We start from the raw sequence: 17,106 nt of genomic DNA on the forward strand, positions 1-17,106 counted from the left end.
AATTTGGGATTGGTGCGGTAGTTCAATAATAATTCTTTAGTGGTATGAATTATTATTGATGAAATTAAGTTGAGTGTTCAGGGCGAACACGGGAAGTTTAATTTCATCGGGAGACCAAAACCAATTCCTCCTCTCGGTCCCTATCGTAGCCTCTTATTTATAAAGTATTATACCCACCTATACCCACCTTTATACCCATCTTAAGGTGGTCGGCCAAGCCTTGCTTGGAGCCCAAGCAAGGGGCCGACCAAGTTAATCCTTGGATGAACCAAGTGGTGGCCGACCCTAGCTTGAGTCCAAGCTTAGGTGGTCGGCCACGTCATATTAAAAGGATTTTATTTTTTAATTTTTTCTTATGTGGATTCCATGGTTTTAAAAGAGAGTTTAAAATTTAAAATTTTCCTTTTACAGCTTTCTACAAAAGATTAAGAAGAGATTCGATATCTTTCCTTATTTGTAGATTGATAGGAAGATTTTAATTTTGATAAAACTTTCCTTTTTTGTAACCATGTTCATGATTTAAAAAGAGAGTTTTAAAATTAAATATTTCCTTTTATAAGTTTCTACAAAAGATTAAGAAAAGATTAGATATCTTTCCTTATTTGTAGATTGAAAGGTGATTTTAATTTTAGAGATAACTTTCCTTTTTGGAAATCATCCACATGTTTTAAAAGAGAGATTTTAATTTAAATAAATTTCCTTTTTATAACCAACCATGAAGGGATAAATTATTAGAGAAATTTTTATTAAAAATTTTCGGAAACAAATTAGGAAGTTTTAATTCTTGTATTAAAACTTTCCTTGTTTGAAGCTTGTAGGTGGCCGACCATGTAGATAAAGAAAAGGAAATTGATTTTTAATCAATTAAATTTTCCTTTTCATGACAAAAGGAATTAAGGAAGTTTTTATTTAAATTTCCTTATTTGCCAAGACCAAGGATTATAAAAGAGGGGGTAGAGGTGCCTTAATGAGAGAGAACTCTATTCTATTTCCCTCCCTTTCTTCCTTGGTGGTGGCCGGCCCTATTGCTTCTATCTCTTGTCCTTTTCTCTTCCTCCTTTGTGGCCGGCGGCATCAACACAAGAGGAGTCCTTGGTGGCCGGTTCTAGTTAGGAGAAGAAGGAGAGAAAGGAGGCTTTGTTTCTAGCATCCCTTGGAGTTTGGTGGTGGTGGTCGGACCTCTACATCTCTTGGAGAATTGGTGGTGGCCGAATCTAGCTTGGAGAAGAAGGAGCTTGGTGGTTCTCGTCTCGGAAGATCGTTGCCCACACAACATCCGAGATTAGAAGAGGAATACGGTAGAAGATCAAGAGGTTATTTGCTTACAAAGAAAGGTATAACTAGTAATTATTTTCCTCATCATACTAGTTTTTCTTTGTATGAATTCCAAACACAAGAGGCATATAATTCTAGGTTTCGAATTTGTGATTCGAGTTCATGTTTTTTTTTTTCGAATTTGTGATTTGATTATTCTTTTTGGTTAAACCTAATGTTATTTTAGGAAATTAAATATTGAATTTCTATAAAAGACTTTGTCGAGGCAGTGGTGGATGATTCCATACCCAAGAAGGCCTAGTGCCTCGTCATGTTTGACCTGGGAGCCGATTTTAGAAATAAATATTTAATCAACTTTGTAACATAGGTCGGACTTGGATCAATAGTGTTAAGTTCCGCTTGCGATCTAAATCTAAGCCATTAAGAACAGATAAGTTAAATTTGGAATCAATAATGTTAAGTTCCGTTTGTGTTAGGAAAGGTTCGACACTTGTACAAAATTTTTGTACAGAGGAACCGGTACGATCTTCCTAGGACTAACCAACAAGGTACTCTATTGAAAATCTGGACTCTCTAAGTTACTTCTTCACTTGATAGCATACTTGGTTACTGGTAGGGAAAACACCCCGATACACCATTACGGGGTGTTATTCGATAGTAATATAGACCATCCTGTAAACATAGAAGTGGAGAACTAGGATTGGGCAAATTCATAGCACAACATTCACCATTATAATGAAAACGAAGGCCTAGAACATCTTTTTGAATTAAGGGCTTACTCAATTATCTTTATTCTATTTTCACATTTTAGTTGATAATCTTAAATCAAATAATTATTGATTCTGTCTAATTGAATTTGAAGTGTAAGATCAATTAGCATTTGATCCTCAGTTTTCGTGGGATCGACTTATATAAATTTTATTACTTGACGACGCCAGTGCACTTGGGGGATGGATCGCATTAAATTTTTGATATCGTTGCCAAAGACTGAGTGCTTTAAATTTAATTAGTTTACATTAGAGTTTGTCTAGATAATTTTTTAATTATTTATTTATTTTTCTCAATTCTTATTTCTTTCATATTGTATTTTTGTTTTTGTATTTTTAATTTTACAATTTATTTTCTAAAAAAAAATTGAAAACAACAAATTGTAGTTTGTCTCTTGTTTGTGTATGCGAAGGAATATGTGCAGATCTTTTGCCTATTGATCATGAGATCGACCGGACATATCATCAAAGACTAAATCTGTAAAAGAACCAATAAGAGCAAGAACAAAGAGCCATGATGAACAAATCTTTGAAGGATTATGCCGTGCCTTATGCAAGAGAGCTAAGATTCAGTATCTCTAGACCTACAGTTGAAGCCAATCACTTTGAAAAGCCGACCTTCATTTTCATGGTTCAACAACATCAATATGGCGGTGGTCCAATGGAGGATCCTAATCATCATCTTGATAACTTCAATGAACTATGTAGCATGATGCATATTAATGGAGTTCCCCCGGAGGCCATTAGATTATTATTATTTGAGTTTTCTTGAGAGACCGAGTAAAAACATGACTTAGTTTTTTTGCCACCAAACAGTATCACTTCCTAGGCTCAATGTGAGCAAGTCTTCCTGGATAAATTCTTTCCACCAAGTAAGACAGCACATCTCCATAATCTTATTGCAAGCTTCAAGCAAATAGACTCTGAATCTCTCTATGAAGCTTAGGATAGATTTAATGGAATATTGAGAGATTGCCCACGTCATGGATTGGAAAAGTGGCTTGTGATTCACACTTTCTACAATGATATTAATTATCAAACAAAGGTTTCCTTGGATTCTGCCGCCAGCGGCGCATTAATGAACCAGGGCCTTGATGAAGTGGAAGATATTATTGAGACTGTGGCTCAGAACCATCATCAATAGGTCTTACAAAGAAGTGCAGGAGCAATTAAAATACCAAAAAAATATAATTTGGATGTCCTTGACTTAATAACTGCAAAGCTTGACTCGCTATCAAAGCAATTTGAGAATATGAATACACGTCCGGTAAATACAATTTCTATATCTTGTGAAGTATGTGGAGCTTTAGAACACATGAAAGATTCTTGTCCTCTTAGAGCTATCAATATGCAAGTATCTTAAGTGGAACAATGTGATGTTATTGGTAACTACAACTAGAGGCAAAATAATTCTTACTCCAATACTTACAACCCGGGGTAGAAAAATCATCCTAATTTCTCATATAAGAATAATCAAGACTTTGGGCAACCATCTGGATAACAGTTAAGCCCATAACTGAGCCGATTTGAAAAGCTACTTAAGGAGATACTAGCTAATTAGAATGAAATGAAATCTGATATCAAGTAAATGAACATTCAGTTGGATAACTCAAAAAAGCAAATGAATGCAAGAATGGACAACCAGGACACACACATGAAAATGCTTTTAAACCAAATTGCTCAAATAACTAGTTCATCTTCCTTAAGAATACAAGAAAATTTCCCTGGTAAACTTAAAGTAAATCCCATGGAACATTGCAAGGTGATTGAGCTAAGAAACGGACGAACCTTGAGTAGTTTCCAAGCGACCACAACAGTTGAAGATGGAATTAACAGTAGTGAAGAGTCGTCTTCTTCTTCCTTACATCTAAAGCATGATGAAAAGGAAGAGAAGATTACTGTTGAGTTTGGAGAGCTCTCACCTACAACCAAAATTTAAACAGTTTCATTCCCTCAAAGATTGCTCAGAGCGCAAAAAGATACAGAGTTTGAGAAATTATTAGAAAAGATCAAAGAGATTTGCATTGATATACTATTATTGGATGCTCTGCATCAAATGTCCAAATTCACCAAATTTATGAAGGATATAATTTCAAACAAAAGAAAAAAGGATGAGTTTAAGACAGTGACTCTAACTGAGGAGGTTAATGCATTGCTTCTGAATGCTTTGCCTCCCAAGCTCCAAGATCTTGGAAGTTTTTTTAATACTGTGCAAAATTAGAAATACTATTATTGACTAAGCTTTTTATGGGTTGGGAGCTAGTGTTAGTCTCATTCCCTACTTAATTTGTAAGAAGTTAGGTGTAAGTGATATGAAGCTAACCACTATCACACTTCAATTAACGGACTCTACATGCAAATATCCACTAGGTATAGTTGAAGATGTGAAGGTAGAGATAGAGAGTTTCATCATCCGTACATATTTTATGGTTCTGGACATGAAAGATGACCCAAAGATCACTATAATACTCAGAAGGACTTTCCTTGCTACAGTTGGAGCTAATATCGATGTGAAGAATTACAAGCTATCACTAAAAGTCAGCAAGGAAGAGCTCATATTCAACTTATCCTCATCTTTGTCGTATCCTTCTTTTGAAGAAGTTTTAAACTCTTCTCTAAGTACTTTGATGCTAACTAAAGATGATTACAAGTTCGAAAAAGAAAAACAAGTAAGGTTTCTGTATCACTCGACTCAACCCCCAGACATAATAGTTAGTCTGAGGAAGCAAGATCTGGTGTTGGTAGGGACCACCAAGTTGTGCTTCACCATCCTTCTAGACCACCGGATAACATAGTTAATTTGGTGGAGAATAGCAGCGGGGTGTCGGGAGGACACCCCATAGAAAATTTATTCAATTTTTCTAGAAGGCCATCGGGTTTCCAGAGTTCAGTGAGGAAGGACATATGCTCCGATGCTCGTCACAATGAATGGACCATCCCAATAGAAGCTGAGTTGATGGAGGGGGTTGACACGGTAGGCCGTGGAGGGGAGCATGCACCTTCCTTTCAAGGCCAAGGCTCCTAGTTGAGTCGTATCAAAGGTTAAGCTCGTGACCTTAAATGAGCGCTCCTTGGGAGGCACCCCAAGAGTTTTCTTTTCTTGTCTCATTCCTTTATTCTTTATTTTGTGGAGTCTAATACCTTCATCTTTATATTTTTAGGTTATGGACGAATACATGATGAAGGCTGAGAACTTATTGGAAGGGCAGACACCTCAGGGCATAGCCATGACACTGATCCTGTGAATCCTCACAGCCTTGAACAACAAATAAGCACATACCCATGCCATTTGGCACGGTCAGTGAAGGGATAATAATGTAGTCTATGCCTTACGACATGGGCTTGGATAGCAGAACAGAGCCAACAAGGCTCTTCCTGTGCCATTTGGCATGAGTATGAAGGCAATAAAGGGTTTGCCCGTGCCATTTGGCATGGGCACAAGGAGAAAAATAGAGCCATTTTGGCTTGACCCGTGCCAAAAGGCACGGGTACAGATGGAGACACTCAAATTGGCAATTTGGCACAGCTTAGCATGGGCACAGGTGGAGACACTCAAATTGGCAATTTGGCACAGCCTATGCCATTTGACACGGGTAGTGCCAAAGCACACAGCTAGAAAATAAAGCTCAGCCATGGCTGTGTCCTAAGGCACGGAAGCCACCCTACACCACCTCCCAAGTTCTAAGACTCTCTTCTTCTTCTCCTATTCACCTCTCCTTTTCTTCTAAACTCTCTCCTCTTCTCAAAAAAATAAATTTGAATTTTAAAAAAATTAAGTTTGAGTTTAAAATAATTAAGTTTGTATTTCAAAATATTTATGTTAGATTTTTTTTTAAAAATTTAAAATATTTAAGATTGAATTTTGATATAAAAAAAGTTTGAATTTTAGAATATTTCAAAATATTTTAAAATTTTGAGACTTTTAATTAAGATTTGAAAATTAATTAAATTTTGAAAATTAAAATTTTAAAATTAAGTATGATTTGAAATTTTGAAAAATAATTAAGTTTAAATAATTAATTTTGAAGAATAATTGAGTTTGAAATTTGAAAATTAACATTTGGAGATTAAATTAAGTTTAAATGGATTCCGTTTAAGTTTGGTTAAGTTTGATTGAGTTTAGGTTAAGTTTGATTAATTTGAATTATATTTGATTTGATTTAAAGATTTAAGTTTGATTTCATTTAAGTTAGATTTGATTTTACTAATTTTTATTTTAACTTAAATTCATCTCACCCTTTTTTAGGTTATCAATCAGAGAACCTTATGAGTTTTATGAGATGGTTTAATTTTATCTTCAATTTTGATTAAAATCTAAGAATTGATTTACATGTAAGTTAGACTGAAGTTTAATAGTTAGTTAATTAAATATTCATTTCAATAATTGACTTCCAGGCTATAGCGATGCACTAGACCTTCTTGGATATTTGAACAACAACTACTTCTAGACAAAGCATTTGAAAGAAATTAAATGTTTAATTTTATTTTTGAAAATCCATGGTTTAACTAAATAAGTGTTGATCAATCGTAAATCCTTATCTATCCTAATCTAAGCATGTATAAGGAAAAAAATAGTAAATCAAGCATCAAACAAGTCTATTTAATAATGAAGATGGTCTTTCTATTGACTTCCGCTGAATCATAGTCTCGATAAGGTCTATCAAGGTAATAGATTTTATCCTTGGGGATCCAATATTGATCAAGTCCAACTTGATTAACTAAGTTATTCTTAGCGACCCATATTTGGATTAGTTTTCTATTTGGTCGACTTACTAAGGATAAGTAAGATTTAAATTTATGTTTTGTCTTATATCCGAGTCCGGATCGATTATATACAGCTCTTTGTTTTCCAAGGATCAAATCAAGATTCTTGAAACCTAAATTGAATCATTCTAATGAGTCCTTAAGTTCCTTGACTTGACTTTTCAAGTTAAATTTTCTTCTTCAAGTTGTTGGACTTGAGTTAAAGTTCCAGTTTGAACAGATTCGATCAAGGAGCTTGGGTTAGTCACTTTCTTAAGAATTGTTACCTACTTTTGGAGTGACTTGATCCGGATATTGGATTTGACCAACTTCCTTAATAAATATGAAACTAAATTTTGTAGATCATCTACATGAGCACTAGCAACCAGAGAACTTAAAATATTATTTGCCCCTTCAGAAACGGATCTGGATTCGTAGCTTCTTTCGAACTCACTTTCTGATTTAGCTCCAGTTTCGGGCTTGGACTCGGTTTTGGCAATGTAAGCTTGTATCGGTAGAGCAAGGAAGCTCGCTTGTTCGTGTTTTTCGTCGGAGTCTTCCGAGGATTCGGACCACGTTGCTTTCAACGCCTTCCTTGTCCTTTGTTTCTTTAGTAATTTTTGAATTTGGCTGACTAGTTTGGAGGTGATGTCCTTGTTGTCTTCTAATTCAAATTTGGGTTCAGGTCAGAATTTGAGCTTTGATTTCTTAGTCTTGCTTGTGCCTACAACTAAATCAATACCTTCCTCGGCTAGGCATGCATTAGTCTATTTGTGTAACTCAAAATCAAAAAATAATTCATATAATCTAATAATTGAAAGATCCTTGGATACTTTGTAAACATCTACCATCGATGCCCACAAGGTATTCCTCGGAAAAGTATTAAGTGTGTACCTGATGACGTCGCGATTCTCCACTTTTTGTCCGATCGCGTGGAGCCCATTCAAAAGATCTTGGATGCGAGTGTGCAACTGGCTCACCAACTCACCTTCCTGCATTTTAATGTTATATAACTTTTTAATATTAAGTCACGTTTACTTACTTTTACATCAGAGGTGCCCTCGTGCAATTTGATCAATTTCTCCCATAACTCCTTGGCGCTGTTGAAGAGGCCAACCCGGTTCAACTCTTCTTTGGTTAGGCCGCATTGGAGGGTACATGTCGCTTTTGCATCCACCTCAATCTTCCTCTTTGTTTGTGCGTCCCACTTGTCGAACGGGATGAGTACTCTGTCTTATGTGGGAAATGTGAATCCAGTTTGGAGTATGATCCACATTTTCACTTAGGTCTTGAGATGGTACTCTATCCGGATTTTCCAGTACTCAAAGTCTTCACCAGAGAAAAGAGGTCGACGAGTGGTGCTGTAGCCTTCTTGGTGGGGCATTTAAAAAAATCTTGCACACAATAAAAAAATGACAAATATCCTGAGACTTGGTCTTGGATTAGTAGTATTGGAGAAAAATAAAATGAGGGTGTTTCACTAATTTCGAGAAAAAATAATAAAATAATAAAAATAAATATTATGAAAAATTTTGTTAAATGTGATATGTTACCAACTCTGACTAATGGTGAAAAAATGAAAGTGAATTTTCCAAAAAAAATTTGGAGGGAAATTTTTTTAAACAAAAGCGATATACAATTTTCTTTTTCAAAAAGGAACTCCTTTCTCGATTGGTGGTTTCACCAATTCAGAGCGACTTTGCTCTGATACCAATTGTAGGATCGAAACATTCTAGAGGAGGATGAATAGCACTCGTGACTTTTTACACTTTTCAGAAAATAGAGAATAACGCAACGGAAAGAAAGAAAAGAGAAACAACGCTAACAAGACCAAGTTTTACTTGGTTTGGAGCCTATATTGACTCCTACTCCGAGGTCCACGATTGTTGATCGCTTTCGTTGGGTAATCACTATAATTTTAAAAATTCTTTACAAGTAGCAAAATTATAAGCACATTAATTTAATTACAATATATCGACAACGACGGTGTTGAAATTGCAAGCTTCTGGTTGTCGGCGCAGTGTTATGGATTCGTCATATCATCTTCGGAGTAGCACGCAAGAGAGTAGTCATTAATTCAAGTTTTGTTCTTGCATCTACTTGAACCAGCCTGTTATGGATTGCAGAAGGCACATTCAACCCCCATGGAAGGCGCCTCTAGCTGTGAAACGTATCCCCGCAGCTTCAGTCACGATAACTTCCGCTTTCTACAAAGTTTATCCCTTTGAAGCCGCCTTCAAGTGCATGGAAGGTGCCTTCCATCCTAGCTCAAAAGTGCTTTTAGGCTCTTGGAAGGAGCCTTCGCGCCTCTCTACGCAGGCTTTCAACCAAGCCTCCCGAGGCGCCTTTAACAGCCCTGGAGGCGCCTTGAACACTGTTCATCCGAGCATTTTATGTGTTTTTCGCTCCCTACAAGATACGTTAATCCAAAATATCAAACATACCCTGTAAAACAAAGTTAGCACAAAATATGAATAATAAATTATTTGACAGTCACTCAACTGTCCGATTCTGACTTTTGGATTTCCCGAAAATCCTAGGTCGAACCGACGCTTATTGTTCCCTCAATGAGGAACACGTCCTCACCTACTCCTTTCAAGATAAATTACCTTTTACCAGACTGGTCCTTAGACTGTCTGGACTTTTGCTCAGAGTCCAAGACTTCGGGACTTCATTCTGAACGTCTGATCCATGACCCGTCCAGTCTTCCACCTAATGTCCGTGATCCTCAGGATTTTCACCTAAAGTCCTCAACTCTAGGATTTTGCCTAAAGTTCTCGACTCGCCAAGACTTCGCCCAGTCCCTCGGACCAGGACTTCATTGCCAACCTCAGCTAGGACTTTCTGTTGAATCGTGAATTCGATAGAGGGGGAGGGGGGTGAATATCGATTAAAAAACTTTAGTACGCAGCGGAATAAAAAACAACAATGCTAACACAAGTATTTTTACTTGGTTCAGAGCCTTCGGTGACTCCTACTCCAAGTTCCGCACTCATCGAGTGCTTTCGTTGGGCAATCCACTAGCAATTCAGAATATTGATTACAAAATTGAATTACAGGAATGCTAATAGAAAAACAAATACCGACAATGAAAAGAAGGAAACAGAAAATAATACTTTATCGGTCATGGAGTCGTAGGAGCACAGCAGAGCACGTGATGAGAGATCTTGTTGTTCGTTGTTAATTTGCTCCAGCCTTCACCCTCCTTATATAGGAGGTTCGGGGCGCCCGGATTCCTTCGGGGTGCCCTGAATGTAACGTAACCGAGACAACCAGGGTGCTTCACGTGGCGAAGGTCGTTGGGGATAAGTTTTGCATTCCGGGCGCCCGGACCACTCTTCTCAATAAAGTCCTTCTCCTGCAAGAAAGAGTTAGTCTGAGGTAAAATGCAAATAATATTATCCTGCAAAACAATGTGTTAGCACAGTTATAACAAACAAATAGAGTATTAATTAGATTCCGTCTTATTGAGACCGAAATCTAATCACGATCTCAACTTAGATTTCCGAAATGGATCTAGGTTGGATCAACGTCTAATGTTCTCTTCCTAGGAATGCGTCCTTATAGTCACTCCCCTCCAGTGACTTACCTTAACTTACCCGCAAGACGTCCGGTCAGCCCGTCGATCCATCTGGACTTCGTGTCAGCTACCTGGTCAGCTCGTCGACCTAGCTGAACTTCCCTGCAACACTGAGTTAGCACAATAGATAAAAACAGTGTTAACAGAATTCAAGTATAACCTAGGGTTGCCTAACTTCACTCACTAGGACTTCCATTGCCTGGTTTCACTCACTAGAACTTCCTCCACCTAGCTTCACTCACTAGGGTCTGGCTTCACTCACCAGGACTTCCTCCACGTAGCTCCACTCACTAGGGCCCATCTTCACTTACCGGGACTTCCACCACCTAGTTTCACTCACTAGGGTCCGTCTTCACTCACCGAGACTTCCACCACCTAGCTTCACTCACTAGGGTCCGGCTTCACTCACCGAGACTTCCACTTTGCCTAACCTTTGGTTAGGACTTACCTTTGCTAGTCATCTAGTCCTGACTAGACTTCTCTCTCCCAAACATCAAGTCCTGTTTGGGTTAACTCTTGGTCATATTGTCAAATATCGAAACCCTAGAGGTCGATTGCACCAACACTTTCCACCTACCTAGAATCTACTAGGACTTTTGCCTAAGACAACTTAGGATTTTCTTGCAAGCTTAGTCACACTTGTTAGGCAACAAGATAAGTTAACTTTGAACCCTTTGCTATTATCAATACACAGGTTCGATCGTCTGGTGCTCCTTGCACCAACACACTCACCTCTCATGGGAAAAACTCCCAATCTAATCTCGGTCGGCTTACTCCGATTAGACCCCAGGGCTCAATTCCCTCACTTCTCATGGACACAACTCTCAATCTAATCGTAGTCAGTTTTACTCCAGTCAAACCACAAGGTACAGTCCCCTCACTTCTCATGAGCAGTTCACTCCTTTAATCCCGACCGAATTTACTCCGGTCGGACCCCCAGGACTCAGTCCCCTCATTTCTCATGGGCAGGACTCCCAATCTAATCTTGGCCAGCTTAACTCTGGTCGGATTCCTAGGGTGTAGTTTGCTCACTTCTCATGGGCAGTCCACTCCGCTAATCCCGATAGTCTTTACTTCGGTCGGATCCCTAGGACTTAATCCCCTCACTTCTCATGGGCAAGATTCCCGATCTAATCCCATCCAGCTTTACTCCGGTTGAACCCCTAAGGCTCAACCCCTCACTTTTCCTGAGCCTCGTCACCACTTTACTCTCGGTCGGTCTCTTACCCGGTCACTATCAGGGAATCGTAACAACTTGTCAGCAAGTAACAGATATTCGTCAGGAAATATTCTAATACTCAGCCACATACAAACCGCAGAACCTTCTTCTTTCCAATGGAAGTTTGTCATACATCTTCTTTCACATGACACCTCTAACATGCGACATTCTTTAATACCTTATGATTACGGAGATTATAAAAGACAGTATAAGAAGGGAGGTTCTCTTTGTTGACTAGGTATACGCTAGACAACAGTCTTACTTAGATGCACACATTTACTGTTCTTCATCTTTCTCCGCTCGACCTCTCTTCTAACTTGAGCATCAAAGGACCTGTGTCAGGGACCTCTTTCCCAGTTCTCGTCCTAACGCTTCCAGATGCTTGGTATGTGGTGTTTGAAGGGTAGTGAATACCATCGACGATCCTCTCTCCTATACTCTTCTCTTTGTTAACGTTCTCGTCATCATCACTGAGGGTAGCTGCAGTGGGAGGTTTATAACATGCAATTTATGCTATAAATCTCTCAATATAAACCCCTCCCTCACTACATAGATGAGGTTTATAGTTTTTTTTATAAACCTGTATCAAAATCTTGGGAACATGTTTATAAAAAAAATAGTGGAGAGAGGATAGAGAAAAAATTTTAAAAGAAGTGAAGTTTTTAAAAGAGAAAGATTTTATGATAATAGAGAGTGGTTTTTAAAAGAAGATTTTTAATTTTTGATGTGACAATAATATGGTAGAACATAAATCTCTTTAAGAGATTTATGACTATGGATGTCCTAATATTCTTATTTCACTAGCTTCGGGACAAGACATTAATATTAAGTGTCACATCATCAAACTAAAAAAAAAGGAATACTTCGCTAACGGTAAACTATCAAGAAGTTGAATAATAAATTTTGATCTCAATCGTAGCGATAAAACGTGATGACTCTTATCTCAAGCGTGGTCTGTCTTCATATCAGGCCCGGCTCAAGGCATAGGCCATTAAGGCCTATGCCTAGGGCCCCAATTTTATTGGGGCCCATTGATTAATTAATTAAAGATATTGAAAAAATTAAATTAGCATCATTAATATTAATTAATTATAAATATCTTACTAATTCATTAATGACACCTTGTCAATTAATTTATTATCGATTCCACTTCCTATTTATACCTTGTACTTATCTTTATTTCCTCATTAATTGTCTACCATAATTTTATATGAGATTTTATTCGGCCTTAAATATAATTCATTTTTAAATTGACATATTTCTTTCTTTTTTTATTATTACTCCGATTCCCATTTTATTTTGCAATTAGTAATACTATTCTTATAAAACCTAATTAATTATTTTCTCTCCTCAATATTTCTTAAAAATCCTAATAGTTCTCTCATCAGTGCATTGTGCCCTTTTCTTTTTTCATCAGCGATTTTACATGTTTCTCCTTCCTCACCGATGATACTTGTAGAGAACGTCCTTCTCTTCCTTTGCCGATAATATTTCTTCCTCACTTTTCTTTTTATCATAAAATACAAAGTAATATGCATTTGCAAAAATAAATTTTTTAAGATTAAAATTAATAAAGTCTATTTGACATACTAAGTAAAAAGATTAAATAATTTAATAATTTTATTAATAAAAAATAAAATTATTATCAAAATATCAGTCAGAAAATTAAATTTTATATCAAAAAATTAATTTTTTTTTAAAATAATATTTAATTCTTTTTAATAACTAATTTTAAAAATATTTTTTTTAAATTATTATTTTCGGTCCCAAATCTAAATGAAAAGTGTTAAAGAAAGTTAAAAATATATTAAAAAAATTGTTTTTTTAACTTTTTTTTTTGCCTAGGGCCTCAAGGAATTTTGAGACGGCCCTGCTTCCTATTATATGAATTGAAGTAAATCATAAAGTCAACTCTACCCAATGGCTAGTCGCTGGGAGGATTTTTTTTTCTTCGTAACACAATGCAGATTTCAATATCAGAACGATTTAAGAAGTGAAATCAAAATGCTGATTACGAACCTTTAAATCTATCTGAACGCGATTCACATCTAAGTTTCGATCAATGTATGGAGACAAGATCACGCAATCCGAGCCAAAAAGAATCCAACTTGTTCAATGATCATAAAACTTGGACCATTTCCACAATCGAAGTTTCTGAAGTAGCCGTGGAGGCCGAGGTGGAGGAGGGCGCCGGCGCACTTGGGGTAGGAGTCGACGCGCTTCGGCACCATAAAGTAGACGAAACAAGCCTTGCAACCGGCCGCGACGAGCGTGTGGTCTTCTTCGCTGATGGGCTCCTCGGTGGACGAAAACCGCGAAGGGGATGAGGAGGAGAGGCTGGAGGAGTCTTCTGTTTCTTCGTGGATCTCATAGTCGTCGCCGCTGCCGACGCAGGAGCTGCTGTATTCGTCGGGGACTCCGTCATCGTCGTCATGGTAGTAGTTACTTGAAATGTAGCTGTCGGCGGTGCGGCGAGCGTCAGCGGTGGTCCGTTCGCCGTTCACCCGGTTGATGTAGTAGATTTCTCCTGTCTAGCATAAAGAAGGATGAAAAAGCTCATTATCGATGTCAAAAAAAACACATTTTTTTGACAGATTTTCGACCGAAAATATAGCAAAAATGCAACGCAGAAGATCAAGATAGATCTCTCTTTCTGCTCATCCATAGAATTAGAAAAAATTGTTCATTCTTTATAAAACCGGATACAGTGACATTGAATGAAGCAGGAAAAGGGCAAGAAAGCTGAACCAATTAAAGACAATCAAAACTAGAAAAACAGCTCCTTAATTCACATCGCACCAAAACCCCCAACTTGCGAAGGAAATAGAGCGAACTGCATTTATGATCAATGATTTGGGGACAGGGAGGAGCAGAAGGGCATTTAAGGAAGGGGCAAGGTCGCACGCACCAACAAGACGAGGCACTGCTCCCATTGGACTGGAAGGGCGACCTCCGAGTTCAGCTCCACCAAGATCCCGCGGCCGCTATCGTACGTCGCTCGCCCCGGCGAGATGCGCTGGCGGCGAGTGCCCCCTTTCTCGGCCTTCCCCAAGCGAGCACCTCCTCAGCGACGCGGCGATCGTCTTCACGTCGGCGGCCGCCGCCATCACTCCAACCGAACTCCCCCCGACCAATGCGAATCGAAGAAGAAGGAAAAGAAGAGAAAACAAGGATTAACGCACACGTCCACAAAATTAATTCTCGAAATACACTTTTTTTATTTAATGGCAGAAAAATAAAAGCAAAATTCCCTTTTGTACTAGGTTTGCGGATCCAGTTGAACGGGTCTTCTACGCGGATCGGACTCTTCAGCGGTGTTCGGATCAACGTCCAGGCTCGTGCTCAATTGATATTCTCATTTTTGGAATGAAAAATGATATGTTCAAGGAAAAAAATTCAAGGAAAAATTTAAGAATAGACATATAAAGTGATGAGATCCACAAAAAGTGAAATGATGGTTCATAACTTTATATGTCTATTCTTGAACTTTTCCTTTAATTTTTTTTTTTTTTTTTTTTTTTTTGCATATCATTGTTCTTTTAGAATTTTACGACGGCTAATGGGCTGGAGTAAGCCCACATTCGCCACGAGCGTGTTGAATTAGCCGGCTTGGCAGACAAACTTAGTCAGACCGAGCATTGAGAATCATGTGATGACGTGGAATAATGGGAGTCACGGCAATGGAATGACCCTACTCGTCACAACTGCGACGTGAAGCTAAGGACGAAGGTGGTCACGACCCTAACTCCAAAAACTCCACGTCTTCATGTTTTCCTTGTTATTTCCTTTCCTATAATAATCGCACGTTTCCTTTTCCCCCACTGCTCGACGCGTCATGTGCCGTTTATGTTTGACCCGAACCTTTCTTCGATTACACGCCATTTCTTCGACTAATTATTAATTAACGAGCGCAACGGCCCCATGGCCCAGCCCATCCGGTCGAATGCAATAGCACCCAACCGGCTATCTTATAAAATCCGATTTATTCTATATTATTAACACCCTCTTGTTTGAAACCACATCGATCGAACAGAGCAAGTATAGAGAGCGGCAGCACATCGAATGGCGAGAGGAGATACCATGGTGGAGCACGATTTCTTCCAGATCGAGAAGCTGAAGGCGGCCAGCTTCCGCGCCGCGGATGGAAAAAGCGCCGCGCGAAGTAGTGAGTCGATCGATCGATCGATCTTGCTCCGTTATTTCACGTCGCTGTATTTTTTTAAAGTTTTGCGATCTGAGATATGCTTTCGATTTGCTGTTTAGGGATCCAAAGCGTGGTGTCGAGGATCAACCCTCAGCTACTCAGGAGCGTGATCGCCCCCGGCGCCACCGAGATGCCGCCGGAAAAGGCAGCCTTGCTTTTATCTTCTTCGTCGCAGCCGCCGCATCCAGTGACGATCCTGAACCCCTCCATCAGGTTCGCCCCGATCCATCTTTCTACTCCTTGAAATGTATAATCATCGATTCCTCATCGCGATAACAAATTTGATTCACATTTTTCAACTGCAAACCAAAAAAAAAAACTAGATCGGTTGCAGAGATTTCAAACGAAACGGCGCCGCTCACAATCTTCTACAACGGTTCGATGGCCGTTTTCGACCTCCCACGAGACAAGGTAGGTCACTAGCATTTCCCCCCATCCAGTTTCCCATCTTTTCTATTTTTTAAAAAATAAAAGCCATAATTATTAACAGGCAGAGACGATCATGAAACTGGTGGAGACGGCGAACGACGGCAGTTCAAGTGACCAGAGGAAAGGCGGCATACGTTTACCGGAGGAACTCGACGGAGGTAAAATTCAAGGTCTCTTTGCCCCCCTTCAATCGGTCATCTTTTTGACTTAAAATTGATTAATGCTCCTCCTTTTCCTGGTGGCGCAGAACTGCCCCCGATGGCGCGGAGGAAGTCATTGCAGCGATTCATCGCGAAGCGCAAACAGAGGTAGTAATAATTACTAAATAAATCACTACTAGCCGGTGAGAAACTAGTTCCCCGAGCGCTGCGGCAGTGTTTTCGTTAAACTGACTAGTGCAGTGGCCGGTTGTTTAAAACGTGCAGATTGACCGTGGCAGGCCCATACGCGAAGGAAAAGGCGGTGCCGAAGAGATGACTTTGCTACTGTCTCAGCGTCATGCTTTTGACCATGGGAATCTTGCTGGCGTTGCTTGCTTAATTGTCTCTTGGTTTCTTAATTTGTGTTTGGGTGGCGAGGGATGACTTGCCGTTGATTGATCTCAATCATTACTTACGTGTTTTAGCTTGATATGGATATGTTCTCATGGACCTTGTACTTTATTGATTAACTATGGTTTCTTCGCTTCGTATCCGTTTGTTGGATAATCAAATACTTAGCAGTAAAGACTGAGCTGTTCCAAATAAATACGCAAACAATGAGGGTGTTGCAGTGTTTCTTTATATTGCTGGCCTGGCTAGTTTCTCGATGGAAGTGTGTGATGATTTGGACCCATAATTATGCTGATGTTGATGTTACGGATATATTAAATGATTAACATATATCAGAA

General features: G+C 38.8%; 1 protein-coding gene, 1 non-coding gene and 1 pseudogene across 3 annotated transcripts; 1 reads left to right on the forward strand and 2 right to left on the reverse strand.

Annotated features, from left to right (window-relative positions):
* Positions 1-2,925: 2,925 nt before the first annotated feature.
* On the reverse strand, positions 2,926-3,032 carry LOC122025902. The gene has a single exon (XR_006123917.1). It is a non-coding gene; the product is annotated as a small nucleolar RNA R71 (small nucleolar RNA).
* A 10,560-nt stretch (positions 3,033-13,592) lies between these two features.
* On the reverse strand, positions 13,593-14,857 carry LOC122024678 (annotated as a pseudogene).
* A 705-nt stretch (positions 14,858-15,562) lies between these two features.
* LOC122024199 (protein TIFY 9-like) lies at positions 15,563-16,906 on the forward strand. 2 transcript variants are annotated; one of them, XM_042582758.1, is made up of 6 exons: positions 15,563-15,749; positions 15,848-16,001; positions 16,112-16,199; positions 16,279-16,375; positions 16,465-16,525; positions 16,619-16,906. In XM_042582758.1, exons 1-6 carry the CDS (start codon positions 15,647-15,649, stop codon positions 16,692-16,694), a joined length of 579 nt encoding a protein of 192 aa, XP_042438692.1. In that variant the 5' UTR covers positions 15,563-15,646; the 3' UTR covers positions 16,695-16,906. The 2 variants fall into 2 exon arrangements, with proteins under 2 accessions (XP_042438692.1, XP_042438693.1); XM_042582759.1 differs by having other exon boundaries at positions 15,564-15,749; positions 16,643-16,906.
* The last annotated feature ends 200 nt before the right edge of the window (positions 16,907-17,106 follow it).

Source organism: Zingiber officinale, chromosome 9B, assembly GCF_018446385.1.
Source record: "Zingiber officinale cultivar Zhangliang chromosome 9B, Zo_v1.1, whole genome shotgun sequence".
In the NCBI taxonomy this organism is placed as follows: domain Eukaryota; kingdom Viridiplantae; phylum Streptophyta; class Magnoliopsida; order Zingiberales; family Zingiberaceae; genus Zingiber; species Zingiber officinale.

Excerpts from the sequence above, each read along its gene's own strand:
- LOC122024199 (XM_042582758.1), top strand. The coding sequence starts at position 15,647 with ATGGCGAGAGGAGATACCATGGTGGAGCACGATTTCTTCCAGATCGAG. Across the intron at positions 15,750-15,847 it reads AAAAAGCGCCGCGCGAAGTA|GGATCCAAAGCGTGGTGTCG; the intron begins GTGAGTCGATCG and ends TTTGCTGTTTAG. Across the intron at positions 16,002-16,111 it reads ATCCTGAACCCCTCCATCAG|ATCGGTTGCAGAGATTTCAA; the intron begins GTTCGCCCCGAT and ends AAAAAAAACTAG.